This window comes from Girardinichthys multiradiatus, chromosome 7, assembly GCF_021462225.1.
Source record: "Girardinichthys multiradiatus isolate DD_20200921_A chromosome 7, DD_fGirMul_XY1, whole genome shotgun sequence".
NCBI lineage: Eukaryota > Metazoa > Chordata > Actinopteri > Cyprinodontiformes > Goodeidae > Girardinichthys > Girardinichthys multiradiatus.
In genome coordinates this window covers 26,734,689-26,751,106 of record NC_061800.1, presented here as the reverse complement: position 1 = coordinate 26,751,106, position 16,418 = coordinate 26,734,689, and the positions used below count along the sequence as shown (strand labels likewise).

The following is a 16,418-nucleotide window of genomic DNA, read 5'->3' as shown; positions in this document are numbered from 1 at the left end:
TTTGCATTTGACTTTTTGCCCTCTTTTCCCCTTCCAGTTTAAGAAAAAAAAAAACTCTATTCCCTTTACATCCATGTTTTCCTGCAAAAAGACAGAAGATATACCCATAATTATCTGTATTGTCGTTTGCTATGCAAATGAAAGCAGTTAATTTGGACAATTAGAATAAAGATTCGGGGACTTTTGTCAGCGGAGCCCCTCGATAAAGTGAAAGTGAACAATAGATGTCTCGGAGATTAATTAGATATTTGATAAGACACGAATCCCCTAATCGCAAATACAAGACACATGGGGCTGCGATGTGCTCCAAGTCATAATTAATACCATTTAACAAGATTTTCATTTGGGCATGAAATGTCTTTTCCGGGGCATTAAACATTAATTTATTCCATAGGGGAAACCATCGAAGTATAGAGTTTTTTTTTTTTGTTAAGGTTTGCTAAAATGTTAAAAAATAAAATACTTATTTTTTCCCACATCAAATTCTAACAAATAAATATAAACTCTGCATCACATGGCATGTTTTAAACATGTTTTAATTACGATAAATGAAGGTCTTATACGTGTGACTTTATACAGGTAAACATTTATATATAGATAATTATTTTTTTTAGCAAAGAAATAAAAAAAAAATGATTAACAGAAGTTTTAAAAAGCCGTGTTACATACATATCCACAAAAGTGCGTCGAAAAGTAAAACTCCCTGATTTCCAGGATACCAACACGAAGAAAACAATCAGAGCCTATAACATTTACATGAAAAATAACACAGTTGGGGCTTTTTTTTTTTTTAGTCCTCAATGTACAACACTGTCCAAGGAAAGTTCAACAAGGTTTGGCGCAGCCTTTTGTCAACATCCTTTTCATTCCCTCCCTCAAATATTCCCTCAGTAAATTAATGTTTTCTTTTGGATGAATTTACGAATGACATAATCATCACGCCAGAGAAGAATCTATATAGTTTTCTTAATTTTTGCAGTTGCTTCTGGAAAATATTGTTTTCCCTTTTTTAAGTCTGTGAAATTGGACCCGTTTTCATTGTGCAGTTTATTTAATAAGCTGCTGTCGTTTTGTTGTTTTTGTTTTGGAGAATTAAGCCTCACGGCTCATCATGAGGAGACGGATCCTTAACTGTGATTCTGGGGTTCACCCCTTCTAAAATAAGTTCTGGGGATTCGGACCTGGGGGTCTCCAGGTTACTGGTGTCGGTGTCACTGTCGCTGCCCTTTTTGCCCCCTCCGCCCGCCGTGTGCGTCTTGATGTGCTTGCTCAAATGGTCACTGCGCATAAAGCGCTTGTTGCACACCGGACAGGCGAACCTTTTCTCGCCGGTGTGAGTGCGCAGGTGTCTCTGCAGCTCGTCGGACCGAGTGAACCTTTTGCCGCAGAAAAGCCAGTTGCACACAAAAGGCCGCTCGCCGGTGTGCCACCTCAAGTGCGCCTTCAGGTGGGATGTTTTCCCATAGACTTTACCGCAGCCCGGGATGTGGCAGCTGTGCAGTCCCTTCCTCCGGAGGCTGGCCCCCGCGGGGCCCAGCCGCTCGGCCTCCTGGCAGTTCGGACAGTCACACGTTGCTCTGCCGGAGTACCGCCTGGAGGACCGGGAGGAGCTACTTATTCCTGAAGTGCCGCCCGAAATCATGGCGTTGGCGGCGGAAGCGTCTGTGTAAGTAGGAATGACTGTCTTGAAGCCGTCCTGGGTTAACAGGTGCTGGCTGGTGGACAGTAGGTGAGACGCGGACGGGCTGATCCCGGTGGAGCTGAAGGCCGAGTGGGTCAGCGAGGAGAAGTCCGGGTTGTAGCCGCTGAGCTGGGAGTGGATTGCCTGGGGGGTCCCGGAGTGCAGCGAGGTCTGGAGGGTGCCCGCGGGATTCTGGACGTCCAGCCACGACCCGGGGTTGCTGTGGACGTCCCACCACGAGGACGCGCCGTTGGTGACGTCGCCGGAGATGGTGGAGTGAAAGCCGGACTTGTACCACGACTCGTACGGGTGCGCCATCCCCACCCTCGGGTATAGAGTCTCCGCCGAAGTGTGCACTTTGGAGATGAATGCGGACTGGCCGGACTCCTGCGTCGTGACGCCGGCGGAGTTGGAGAACAAGCCGCTATACTCGGTGGAAAACGCGGAGGATGTCGGCGAGGTGGAGGCTAAGCAGAAGGCGCTGTTACCCCCGCCGCTCGTCGGCGTCAGTCCCGTCGAGGCTCGGCTGGTTGCCACCGTGAAGCCAGGCAGGCTGGAGCCCAGGTTGCAGCTGGAGGAGGACCTTTTCCACGGGTGAAATCCGCCTTTGGAGAAAGCACTGGAGTCTGGCAAAGTTGTCAGAGGGCTGGTGTTGCCGATTTTGTTGCAGGTTGCAGCCAGCATAGCGAGGGGTGTAGTTCCAAACCGTGGCTCTTCCTGAGAGGACACACAGAAAGTTTCTCATTAAAAGCAAGCAGCAACACATACAGTGAGAAACTGCAAATACGAATTATTTACAAAGTTATTGTTATATTTAGAAGAGATTCCACGGAAAATGTATCGACACACAAATATTTCAATTTCAGTTATCTGAGCAACACAGAACAGCTTTAATAAGTTCCCTAAACACAAAAGTTTCCGTTTTGAGGCACTTTTTTGGGTTTATAATAAGAAAGATATACAAAACAGGTCCAAAAAAAAAGGTTGGCGCGTTTCTGTAATCTGTGCAACTAGGAACTGTTTTTAAGTTTCCTGAAACATGAGGCAAACGTTCAAACTGCTATACACATGTTCTTGCTTTTATATATAAAAACAATTTTAAGTTTGATTATCTAATAAAAAACAAGTCAAAGATTTATAGGTGACAACAAACGCAAAATGTTTACAAAAAAGCAACAAAGTTTTTCCCTGTTTTTGCGAAGCAACGTAACTTTTTAGGCGAATGAAGCCAGACTCACCCCGAGTATAGACGTAGCCATATCCAGGCTCTGCGCAGCGCTGAGAGTGTCTGCGATATCGAGGCTGTATGACTCCAATGTGATTGAGATTTCACCGCGTTGTGACTCAGGTCACACGGGTTTGTTTCTCTCTCTTGGCTCGCAGCAACCCCGACACTACCTAGTTGTAGCGAGCGTGTTCTTTGAAGTACAGCTGGAAAGGACGCGCAGCCAATCCCGTGGCCGCAGACTTGACCGGGGGTTCGCAGTCAGCCAATGAGAAGCCCGACCGCAGATAGAAACACTGAAAACCCCGCCGTCAATCATGTGCCGTGCAGCCTTATGCCTCAGACTGTCACCCAAAGGCGCGATTTGATCAAATTGTTTTTTTAAATGCACGCAGTTTATTTTTACGCATTCTCACACGAAGAGCGCAATGTCCCCTCTCTTTTTGATTGCAGAATTGAGTTCCCGCATCAGATCTCCGGAAGGTAAGCGTTTCGCTCATTTTATTAACAGCGTTTCGCGGCCCTGCTCTCTGCTTCAGGTCTTATTTTCATATTCAGATCATGCGCAATACGTCGTTTAAAATAGTTTGGCTTAACTTGCAGATTACTTTATCCAAACTGGCTGGCTGCCGTCAGTGATGTGTGTTATGCATGCATTAGTTTGGTGAAAATCAGCTGCTCTCAGAGGCTGTTATATATCTTATGAATTTGATAAGTCATAGTGGAAGAATTTTTCAATGGGGGCTGGATGAAGTTTGGAGAGGGCCTGCAGCATAGCGCTCCTCCGAGAGCGGAATGCGTAAAACCGCATGTCAATCCAAATCAGATTTGGAGACACGTGTTAATGGATCAACTTCGCATTTTTCTTAAATTCATTTCCAGGTTGCACACGTGTTGGTCTTTTTGGCGCACGCGTTTCCTCAGCGCACTTGTCAGGGAGAGCAGGTGAGAGGTTAATTAAAAACGACAGTTTTCAGCGATTGTTGCAAAATTTTTGAAAAAGAAGGAATTTAAAGACAATTTCTGCATCCTTCAGAGGCCGATGCACTGCATGCCCTTAGCGTGCATTTCCAGCTTAATTGCACATTCAGTTAAATGTGCACAATAAAGCAGACGCTGTGTTATTTTAAAAAAAACTTGCAGTTGATTTGTCAACAAGTACGCTGGCTTGTTGAAACGATCGGGGATAATGGCACAAAGTAAAATTGACCTGCTCTGATGCGATTTTTTTTAAGTCAAAGCAATTTTCCAGTGAGGAAAAAAAAAAAAAAAAACAGCTGGACCGAAGGATACTCATCACCGTATTCAAAAACAAGCAAATAATGCACTATTATGTGGTGTGAATGCTGCCAGTAAACACAGACGCAATTTGTTCAAATGCTCTTCATTTTCTCCTGCTTTAAAGCTCCCAAGCACCTTTGGAAGGGGGTGAATAAAAATCTCATCAGTAAGTGAACACTGTCAAGAAAAATATAATAATAATAATTATTATTATTATTATTTTATTTTATTTTTGCAGTTATGACAATTAGCTATTTGAATGCTGTTAACTTTATTAACAGGCAGGGCTGATTGTCATCTTTAAAAAAAAGTTGGATTCATTTTGATTCCGGAAATACATAATTTACTCACACTAAGTAAAATACAATTAAAAATATTTTAAAATAATTATTTTCAAGCGTTAGATTTGTGATCAGATTTATTGAGTGTATGTGCAATAATAAATAAATAAATCTCAGAATTTAATAAAGAAAAAAAAATAAACCCCTTTGTTTGCAGAATAAAAGCTGAATATTTTTTTCCTTTTATGGGACAAGAGGACTGAACACACTCTTTCCTTGTCATTGGAGTGAAAACCCAAGAGTTGAATCTGTAATACCGCGCTGCATTCGTGAGCACTTCTCTGTGGCAATTAGGAGCTCATTACATGCCATTAGATTGATCAATGTACCTTAAACAATGGGAATGATTTATTTGGTCGAACAAAACGCTCTGCATCTATTGTGACGAGTCTAAGTGGGGGTGCATCCATCAACAAAAGATAAATGATTAATTCAGATCTATTCATTTCTGGGTTCTTCGCTGCAAAATGCGCAGGCCCCTTTGCCTCAAATCCAGATTATTAGAGACTCATTTTCTGCATGTTAAACCCAGGCAGGCTTTGCTGGATTGGGGCAAGGCTCTCTGGTGTGGCTGCGCCTCAATTTGTGCGTCTGCAGAGGGAAGTTTATTTGAGGATGTTTAACTAATTGTTGTAATTTCATGCGCTCATGTGGCTACACCTGTTCCTCTCTAAGGGGGTCCGGGTAAACTGTGTGTGAAGGGATGTTGTGCTGTGAACCTGTCTGACAGCTCCATTTACTCCAGCGTAAAGTGCATCTTTCTTGCAGATTTTTCCCTAAAAATTGTTCTTTTTTGTTCTCTAGAAACTGTTTCTATAATTTTGTTGTGTTTTGTCCTCAACCAGACAATATCTTCATTCATTTTTTTCTATTTCCCTTGAGATTTTCACATAACTTGCTGGAGCTTCCCCAGCTTGTTCACTGTAATTTGGTAGATTAAATAAGGCCACAGTAAGAAAACAGATTCATACATCAGTAACATTGTTCATCCTGCTGAAATATTTGTATCTTTACTTTGATACCGCTCAAAATTGATGAAAACATCTTTTTCTCAGCTTAGGCAGTATGGTGGGCCTGGTTGCCCTGGAGTGTCAGGGGATGTTCTGGGATATTACCCCTTTTTGCATATTTGTCTTCAACAAATGAACATCCCATTATATACCTTGTCAGGTTCAAAAAAAAAAAAAAAAAAACATTATAAAAAGACAAAGCTGAAAAGACAGGAAGTTGATGCATAACATAAAGGTGCTGCCTTGAATGCTGACAAAGTGGGCTTTTCCACACATGCACTGCTTAGGGTGGGTTTTATAGGAGCTCATTAACCCGCAATGATAATACCGTCAGCTAAATATGGAGGTGCAGGTCATCTCGCCAACTTACAGTGTCAACTTACATTTCCCCATGCTGCATGCTTCTATTTTGAGCGCATGCAGACAGCGTTCAAGCTGAAGTGCTTGCAGTCAGGCTGGTTATGTTTAAAGACTGAGCTCTTTTTGCAGCGAATGAATGTGCTTTTGTGAGTGTGTTATCTGCTGTAGAAGTCGATTCAGAGTTTAAGAGTGAGAGAGATGGCTCCGAAAAAGGTGTGTTTTGTGAAAGACGAAAGGTTCCAAAAAAAGAGCGAGAATCAGAGTTTATATGTAATGGCAAGTGCTGATTTTGACTGCAGACATTTCCACGCTGTCTTCATTAGGCCAAAGGAGATGATGTACCAACGCCACCACCGCCTATTGGAAGGTTTGGGACTTCTCTCAAGATAGGGATTGTCGGATTGCCCAATGTTGGGTGAGTATAGATATAATGACCTTCTCTCTACATCACCATTACATTCTTCCTTTTTTTAATCGTACAAATATTAATAGGTGCTGAGTAGAACATTAATGCAATTCATATTTCACTATAAGAGCAGAACTTTAAAAGTATGGTCAGCTTAGGACAGTGTGGATCTCAGTGTGGAAAAGGTGCCTCTAGTCCTTTACATCTGCAGCACTGCAAAGGCTGGTAAATGTCTAAAGCCATGTGTTCCCCAGCTCATCTTTCCTTACTTGCATACTACATTTCTCACTCTCTTGAGCTGTTTTGAATTACCTGTCCTGTCATCTTCTATATGTTTTATTTAGGTAAGTAAGATATCAGAGACTTGACATTTATAGGAACTTATTATTTATGACTATAGGCAGCTGCATTCCAAGGCATCTTCTTTAGGTAAATAATTGTACCTCAAAACATTTATACATTTTCATTGGAAAATTTCTAATTACATGACAGCAAGCAAAAACTTTGATATACTTTTTTTCATACAGAGATGCACCAGAAATGCACCAGTCAATTAGTCAAACCAGACCAGGAGCAGCTTTGATTAGTGATTGGCAGCTCAAACATAAACATTAAAAACAGAACATGTTTTTTTTCTATTCATAAAATGTATAAAAACAAAGAACTCCACTTTTTCTGGTCAATAACACACAAACCAACTGCATGCACCTAAGTGCCCGCTTCTGAGTTTACTATAAAAAGATAAAGGTTAAGGACATATTTGTCCATATTTATCCTATTTGTGTGTTGTAGTCCTTAGAATAACAAACTAAATTTGTCAATATTGGAATCGGCAGGTAAGACCTAAAAAAACCCCAAACAGATCACATTGGAAAGGAAAAGCCTGATTGTTTCATGTTTATTTGGTTTCAGAAAGCAGAGGTAAACAGATGGGAATCATGCATAAAATATTCTGTTTCTTTTAAATAGCTTCTTATGTAACTCATCATGTCTTACAGTGGTCAAAGGTTAAGCTATCATCAAGAATGCATTGACAAAGTCATTCAGGGCTGAATTTAGGAGCCAGGTTTAGTCCCCAAGCTAACATTCTAGTAATGATGAAATAAATGTCACTGAGATGCAGTGGGGCATACGCTTGAAGCTGCCTGAAGTCTAAACTAAAGCTGCTGTCACACTGTTGCCATATTTACTATGAATGCTGGTGTATTGAGAAATGAACATGATTTGGGTCTAAATGTGGGGATATGGAGGGTATTTATTTGAACATGTAATCAGATTACTTTTTTGCAGGGTCTTTGTCTTTGAATAGTGCATGCGTACTGGGATCAGGGGTGGGGAATTGTTCTGCTGCATCAGGATGGGGTATGTTTCTTTTCATGGTGTGTTTGGGTTTAATAATTCATTTATGATTTATTTTCTTCATATTAAAGAATCAGCTGATCCTCTGGGAATGAAATTCTATTGCTCTGTGAGTTCTCCATGTGGTAAAAATAATTCATAGCCGCATTAATCAGAAAGCATGACAAGTCATTAGTTTCACTTTTACTTTTCACTTGAGGTGAGTGAATTTGCATCAGTGCGGACAGAGCTTCTGCATAGTGTAGCGTGAGTTTAGGCTATGTAACTATTGTGTCATTGCTGCATTTTTGAGTCTCATTTGCAATGATTCTGTAGTGTTTGCTCACACCTGTGTATGCATGTCTGAGCTGTGGTGCTCATACGAATTACGCATCATGTGCCAAAGATCAGACAGCCTTGCTTAGCTGGTGATCAAATTCTATAGGCTTTGGGGTTATGACATCAAATGGTTGTGTAGTGGTCTTTTACAAATTTTTTTTAAACAAATGAAAAAACTTCACAGTGAGACGAGTTATGCAGTGTTTTTTGAACATTTGTTCATTAAAGTAATCCTCCAATTTCTGGGGGCCCCCTTGAACCCTCTGAGGCCCGGGCTACTGTCCATGTGAGCTCTTGCTAAGGTCTTCCCCAGTATGAGACTATTTGCAGTTTAGGACCTATTAAACCAAGACACATTCCCTCCCTGTTACTCCGATTTTCAGGTATTGTCTGCAGGAGTATGTCAGCCTCTTTTTTCTTACACAAAGGCAAGTTAAAGCAAGTTTATTTGATAGCACATTTCAGAAACAAGACAATTCAAACACTTTACAGGATGAAAACATTAGAAAATAAAACAGAAAAAGAAAGTACATAGGAGTGGCATAACAATGGAAAGTAAAGAAAAGTCAGACTGTATACTGAAGTTAAAGATGTTTCCGCTAGCAGTTTAAACTGCCAAAGGTAATTCTAGACACATGGGTTTTTAGCCTTGATTTAAAAGAACTCAGGGATTCAGCATTTTTGCAGTTTTGGAAGTTTGTTATGCTCCAGATTAGTGGAGCATATAATGCTGCTTCTCCATGTTTGGTTTTGGTTGTGAGGATGCAGAGTAGAATTGAACCAGAAGACCTAAGTGGTCTAGAAGGTTGATATAGCAGCAATAGGTCTTTAAAGTGTTTTGGTTCTCAGCCATTCAGTGACCTATAAACAAAGAAAAATAATTTAAAATCTACTCTCTGAGATACAGGGAGCCAGTGTAGGGACTTTAGAACTGGGTTGATGTTCTCTGCTTTCTTAGTTTTAGTGAGGATGAGGCAGCAGCGTTCTGGATTAGCTGCAACTGTCTGATTGACTTCTTAGGCAGACCTGTGAAGACAAGGATGCAAAAATTAATTTGACTAAAGATAAAGGCATGGATGAGTTTTTCAAGATCATGCTGGGACATTAGTCTTTTAATCCTGGAGATGTTCTTCAGGTGATAGAAGACCGACTTAGTAATTGTCTTTATGTGCCTCTGAAGGTTCAGGTGTGAGTCCATCACTGCACCCAGACTTTGGGTCTGATCAGTGGTTTCTAGCTGTAGTAACTGAAGCTGTGTGCTGACTCTTGATCGCTCCTCCTTTAGTACAAAAATAATTGCCCCAGTTTTGTTTTTATTCAACTGAAAAAAGCTTAAAGAAAATAAAGGGTCTTGATATGAAGGTGTTGTCTAGTTATTTTATTGTAGTTTTTACCCATGAAGTCACCAAGAATGTTTTGATTAAAGTTTTGACAGGTCAGGGGTGTGTTTTAGCAGCCATTTAACTCCGGTTTGTATAGTGGTTTCCAGTGGAGGAAAATATTACGTACAGCTCCAGTTTCCTGCAGATATCACTTCATATGCAGCGCAAGTTGATAGCATGGAGGGTTTTAGAGGCTTCTGCAAACAGATCCCATGTTTTCAATTCTCATCAAGGCAAAACCACAGTTTCTTCCTCATATAGGAAGTAAAAGTTGCAAGGTTGTAGCCTGCCACTTCATATTTCTGTCAAAGTAGAACTCGTCCACCCTCCAACTTTCTCTTCATGAATGAACTGTGTTCAGATCTAAACCAGCTGTTAGTTGGCTGTAATTTGACATGCCTCACACTTAGGAAACTGTCTGACTTTATCTTTCATGATGCTGAAAAAACTTTATTTCTGTCTATTTAACTCTTATAGAAGCACAAAGACCAAACTGCCCTTAACCCACTACATGAGCTCAGATAGATAATGATATTCTTCTTTTGCTTAAGCATCAGTTTTAGTTGACTCGTGAAACTCTCAAATTCACAGATTTAAATTTTTTCTATATGGTTTTACTTCACAATTCTTATAAAAGACATGAAACTACCTAATTAACATATAGAAACATTTACATTGAGACTTCCTGTATCCCAGATGCCCAGTTCTACAAGCCACAGTTCAAAATGGGAAGGACAAAACAACATGCCATTAAAGGATGGTAAGGGAGGTAAAAAAAATATAAATTCTCCTAAACTCATTGTTAAAGAACTGCAAAATGTTTTTGTTTTGTAGAAATATGCTACAGCAAAACAGATAAACATATTTCATGACATTTTGCTAATCTTTACAAGGGTTGTAAATAAACATGAAGGGTGCTGTAGAGTAAGAGGTACAATTAAAATACATAATCTGTGAAAAAAGTGTAATTTATCCACCTCTAAATAACTACTTGAGTATCAGAAGAGCTAATAATTCAGGAACATTTACATCTTTGACAAGCACATCCTGGAGCCTTTTTTTGGCAAATGCATCTAACATTCATTTGGACAAGGTGTTTTTAAAAGACACCCAAACCTATATTATTACTGAAAATCAGTCATAAAGACAAAGCACAACTAAAAATTGGTAAGGTAACCAAAGAACGTGACTGTCCTTAACATGTGGTGGCATGGTCAGGCTATCTGCTGTTTCAGCAGCATGCTGTTTTGTATGTTTCAACCAGGTATATAGGTACAAAATATCATAAGGGACGACACCTACAACACTGTACAATGATAGATCTGTTGGAATTATGAATCTGAGAATATTATTTGATATTTAATATAAATATTTTAATATTTTATCAAATAATGTTTCGGTCTGTTAAGGGTTGTCCTGTGAATACCAGCCCAGTAAGGCGATGGTATTAGGACAAAATAGAAAGGTGTGAGACGAGCTCTGACATTATTGAACAGCATAAACTCTGCACACATATGGAATGAATTCACACAATTTCTTAAAATACAAGAATTTATTAACAAAAATAAGTCAACTCAAAGTCAAACATATTTCAATCAACAAACTCTTTACTGTGCTAAAACAATTCAACTAAACTACCAAGCAGAATTAAAGAATAATGAAGACTAATGGGCTATGTACAATATAAACAAGTTGATTAAAGATGATTGAAACCATGACCGAAAGAGTGATGCAACATTATCATGCAATGTTTATGTTTGTGAACCAAGGATTATCTTGAAGAATCTGGAAGTGAAGTTAAGTTAGTCTTGGAACCAACTTAGACAATAATTGGTATACCTTTAGACAACCATTCACAATGCAAGATCAGATAAAATATTATTTTAATAAAATAATGTTTTAAGAACGATATGCTGAATAAAACCAACCTTCTGGATGACCATTTCTCAACAGTGTCTAATTAGCTGCCTTTATTTATTGAAATAATATTTGAAGAAATATTATTAAGGGAGTATTTTGGAAACAAGCCAAATCTTTCTGGAGAAATGGGGCTTAATGGTGTTTACTTAGTTATCAAATCTAGTAAATGATGTTTAGGGACTATTATTTACTGGATTGAAGACTAAACCTTTCTGGGTAAATATTATTTAGCACCAGAATCAAACACATACCTTTAAAAATACAAACAAAATCAAACTTCATAGAATGAAAACATTCAGATCATTTCATCCTAACTGTTAATCTGCCCAAACCTAACCTCTGACCATGGTGAGGAAATGTTGTCCAAGGGGCGATGAAGTTTGAAGAAACGTCCACAGTCAACAAGCGGTTAGCTTTCAGCTAACCTCGGTAGCTTCGCTGGGGGATGAAGGTGCGTTCGCTCTGTGAACAAAAGGGTTAGCTCCGGAGCTGTAGCTGGGCGGCCCGTCCTGTCCGCTGACCACACGGGTTAACACGGTGATGCGGTCTCTGCTGTCTTCCTTCCAGACTGGGAGACCGCATCTTTGCAGGGGCTTCTCTCGAACACCGTTTGCTTCTGCAGGGCTCGGAGAGAAAGTCAAGCAATGCTTATACCTCAATTTCCCTTCTTTATGAATGAAATCACCGGGTACACAAACAGTGCTTCACTCATATTTAACTTGTGCATATGATCGCATGATCTTATGACACTCTTGGATTCAGTTTGAAGAGTTTATGTCTTTATTAGCGCGCTTTGTCCCCCTCCTATCCCGATGAACACCGGTGTGGAAGAGAGCGGATGTAGCAACAGCGGTGCTTTTATTTGGGTAGCGGCGTCACAGGAAGTCCGCAGTTATTCCGTTTCCTGGCTGTGCCGGAAGAAGGTTAATGCACTTTATTTTGAAAAGTTCCAGAAGAGTTCGTACCGGAGTTTAATGTTGAAATCCATGGCTGGGTCCCAACAGATCTAACTAATAATAAAAAGGTTTTGAATTATTGTATGTTAAGAATAGTCAAGAAATGTTGGTTAACATACAGTAGATGAAAAATTGTACAGAAGCTGAGCTGAGAAGTTGGCAGTAATTCAAAGAGCTTTTTCCTAATCATCATAAATCTAAAGAGATAATTACTCGAGAGTAAGTTTGAAAACATGTTGGAAAAATGGTGATATAGTCTATATGCCAAATTTTATGCTCTCATGCTGATAAATTAGTTTTATTGTCTTTGTTTTTCTTAAGATTAATGAGCAGAATTTTTTGTAGCAAGAGGGCACTTTACTGTGGATGTTGTTGTTTACTTATTTAATTAAAATACAGGTTTTGGTATTCAGTGTTTGTTGCACTGGACAGAAGCAGGACAAATAGCAAAAACAGAAAAATATTATAACATAATATAATATTGATAACAATAATAATAATATTCTAATTGAACAATTTACAATTTACCCACCCTTACCCAGGTGTAACGCATTAACCAATAGTTTCACTTTATGTATTTGGCCTAGTTAAGTTTTTTTTTTTTTTTAAGATATTTTTTCAGCACTAGAGACCTTTATTTTTCATTTTAGTAGGTAGACAGGAAAGAGGGGCAAAAAGAGAGGGAGATATTCGGCAAAGGTCGCCGGGTCCGGGACTCGAATGGCCGCTTCGAGGACTATAGCCTCTATATGTGGTCGCACGCTTAACCCCTACACCACCAGCATCGTGCCCCTAGTTAAGTTTTTTAAAATTTACTATTTTAATTTATTATAATGGCCACATTATTTACAGGCTTCTACTAAAAATAATCTATGTGCCATCATTTGCTGGCTTCTTTTTCTTAAAAGAAGCCAACAAACGTGCAGCAATCAAACTTCATTTAAATGAGATTTTAAATCTTGCTCTCTTAATCTTATATTTCTATTGCTCTTAAAACAGCTTGTACCAAAGTAAAGAAGTACAACTGTGATCACAGCATGAAATTTCATGTTCTGTTGGTCTTATGGTTATCTTGAATGTGGGATTAGCATTAGAGCTAAAATCATCGGATTATTATGAGTGAGTTTCTGTTTTGTGTCCAATAGAAGAAGTCAGTTTTGCATCATTTACCTCAGTGTTTCATGTTCATCCTATCAAACCTTCAAGGGTCCACACACCAGCATTTTCAGGTGTCCTGACCTCAGTACTGTTGTTGTTTTCAGGAAGTCAACCTTTTTCAACGTGCTGACAAAGAGTCAGGCTGCAGCAGAAAATTTCCCCTTCTGCACCATTGACCCAAATGAAAGCAGAGTGCCCATTCCAGATGAACGCTATGATTTCCTCTGCCAATTCCACAAACCTGCCAGGTATGGGGTCTCATCCATCACGCATTATTCACACTTCGCATTCGTAGCTTCTGAAGCCCCCTGTGCTATAGTTGTGAGAAATCACACAACAATGTTGTTGATATCTAGCTGTATAATGTGCTCTGTGTGATGTTCAATTGATGCTCTATTCTCCTTCTCTCAAAGAAAAGAAACATCAAACACCCAATGATAATGTACATCCATAGAAGCTGTTTAAGTAGACAGAAACCAGTTATTCAGGCTACAATATGGTCTATATCAAATGCATGAAAAATGGTTGCAACAGTACAAATACAAACATTTGAATAAACTCAATGTTTATTAAAACTGCTTAGTAGCTGATGGCCTATCATACAAGTTCTTTACAAGAGGATGTTCACAGCATTTTATATATAGCAGGTAAAATAACCATTTAATACATCAAGGTTTTTCTTGGTTTTAATATTTCTAACTTGTGAACTTCACTTTTTGCATGGTATTTTTTGGTGAAATCTTCTGCAGCTAACTTTAAGCAAGCTTCAACAGTCTTCTCTTCAGATGTGGAGTCTTTCACAGTGAGTGTGCGTAGAGGCATTTGCAGTTTAGTGCATTACTCATTTCTTTTTCATTGGAAAAGCTGTACCTCCAATGTCCAGGTGTTTCTGAAGTTCTCTTGGTTTTGCCCATTGACCCTTGGACAAGTCTTTTAATTATTTTGTTGACTCTTCTGTCCGAAATCATATGTAGGATACCTGGCCATGGCTGGTTCAGGGTTAAATTATGTTCTTTCAGAGGTTTAGACATGCAGCTGTTACCATTGGCCTTAGTATGTTTCGCAACAGTAAGCTTAGTTTGTGAAGGTCTCTTTACTATTACTAATTGTACCATTCTGAGCAATACTTAGTAATGACAAACCTCCTTATAGGCCAACAGTTATAAAACCAGCTGAAACTGATTTCCTATAGCAGCAGGAATGCTTTCTACATATTGATAGATATCAGTTAGTTTTTTGGCTTTTGATGGCTTTTTGCACATCCCTTCCTTCATGTATTCAATATTTATTCTTTGTAATAATAATTTTTTTATTCAATGCTTCATTTGTGGATTGTTAGGATTTCTTTATATTTGTAGATTACTTGGGTTGTTGCCGAAATCTGGTGGTAATTTGATGTCAATAGTCCATTAGAAATATTTAAATTAAGAAAAATTTAGAAAAAATGTTCAATACCTATTTGACCTGGTGTGATTCATCCTAAAAAAGCTACTTTTAATTATTAATAGTGTGGATAAAGCCATATTGAATTTTATATAGCTGCTATGCCACAGAAAAAAATTAAGTATGGACAATATGAAAGAAATATTAGTGGTACTGGGGTGGCTGGTGTATAGCTAATTTAACTGAAAGTGGGCCCCTGAATCAATTGCTGCCTTGGACTACATGCAACCTATTTTCACCAACTTTGCTATGTGGCAATCCTTTAATAGTGGTAGTCATAGCAAGTGTAGTAGTAGTAATAGGCTAGAAGTGCTGTTAGTATTGCCTCTAGTAGCTTCAAAGTAGTTGCTAACATTTTTGTTACTGAAGACATTGCTTTCAAACTGAAAGTTAATAGCCATCATTGTATTTGAAGAACAGCCAAGTCCATGAAAATGTAATACATGCCTAAAATATCAAAGATAGAGCGTTAAAAGGCAATGAACAAGCAAGAGGAGTTTTTAAGAAATGTAGCTCTAGTACAAAACAAAACCACTGAAGGACCAGTTAAGCTCCAGCACCGCTGTGTAAAACTGAACAAACAGTGGTGGGAAAAAAATAGCAAACCCTAAACCTATGGATAATCAATTTCAAGAAATATGAACAATAAAAACTGAGGAAAATGTGTTTTTCATTTTCCTGTAAAATGTAATAAAACATTGCGTCTTATGGTGATAAACAAGTCAGGACATTCTAACCTGTATTTACCACTTAAAGCAGTTAAACTCACACAGGGACGTATTACATCAGGTACACACGGTGAGAAAGGTATTACTCAGCATTTTAAAGCAGATTTATCCTGTTTAAACATTAGACATGCAGTTTGTTGTGTTCCTGACAGTTGAAATCTGAGTGAACTCCATGGTAAGATTAAAAGAGCTGTCTGAGACTTTCAGAAAGAAGATTGTAGCAGGTTGTGAGTCTGGTTAGGAATTTAGAGAGGTATCCCAAAAATTTGAAATCAGTCATATTACTGTATGGAAAATAGTTTACAAGTGGAGGACATTAAAAACTGCCAGCATACCCAGTTCTGGCTGTCCAAGCAAACACTTGAGTTTATCAAATACTTTTTAAATCAATAAATAATTTAATAAACCACATTTCTTTGTTTTAGTTTCACTAGCCACACCATGGCCTGATGGTCAAGAAATCAATTAAATAGGACCTGTCTGGCAACATGACATGAAGTTAGCTAAAAGATCTCAAAAAGCAGAAATTTAAGAATAGATAAAAAACTAAAGACAATCTGTAAGAAATCTGTTTGGGGGATTTTCATCAAATTTTCTTGAAACTTTGTGAAGAACATAGACGTATCTGAAGAAGTTTCTGGTTTATCTAATTTTTTTTGTAGTAAAATCCCAGCGTTCCTTAATGTTGTGGACATTGCTGGCCTGGTGAAAGGTGCTCATGTTGGCCAAGGCCTGGGAAATGCCTTCCTGTCCCACATCAGTGCCTGTGATGGTATCTTCCACCTGACACGTGAGTCAAAATTTGCTTAATTATACCGAGCTTCATATAATCAGGAATTACACATATATT

The 16,418-nt window shown here is 38.9% G+C and overlaps 2 protein-coding genes across 2 annotated transcripts in view; one reads left to right on the top strand and one right to left on the bottom strand.

Moving 5' to 3' along the window:
• Positions 1-520: 520 nt before the first annotated feature.
• sp9 (sp9 transcription factor) lies at positions 521-3,167 on the bottom strand. Its single transcript, XM_047370889.1, has 2 exons — positions 2,920-3,167; positions 521-2,398 (listed from the first exon to the last, which is right to left on the bottom strand). The coding sequence occupies exons 1-2, from the start codon at positions 2,938-2,940 to the stop codon at positions 1,100-1,102; spliced, it is 1,320 nt and encodes a 439-aa protein (XP_047226845.1). The 5' UTR covers positions 2,941-3,167; the 3' UTR covers positions 521-1,099.
• A 2,779-nt stretch (positions 3,168-5,946) lies between these two features.
• LOC124871526 (obg-like ATPase 1) overlaps positions 5,947-16,418 on the top strand; it is a 65,417-nt gene continuing 54,945 nt past the window's right edge. The window contains exons 1-4 of the mRNA XM_047370890.1: positions 5,947-6,111; positions 6,222-6,313; positions 13,502-13,645; positions 16,231-16,358. Of these exons, the coding sequence (XP_047226846.1) occupies positions 6,097-6,111; positions 6,222-6,313; positions 13,502-13,645; positions 16,231-16,358 (379 nt within the window). The 5' untranslated portion in view covers positions 5,947-6,096. The remainder of the gene's footprint in view (positions 6,112-6,221; positions 6,314-13,501; positions 13,646-16,230; positions 16,359-16,418) is intronic.

Bases quoted from the DNA above. Each gene is read 5' to 3' on its own strand.
- sp9 (XM_047370889.1), bottom strand. From the start codon at position 2,940: ATGGCTACGTCTATACTCGGG. The intron at 2,399-2,919 runs GTGAGTCTGGCT...GTGTCCTCTCAG, and splicing joins TGGCTACGTCTATACTCGGG to GAAGAGCCACGGTTTGGAAC.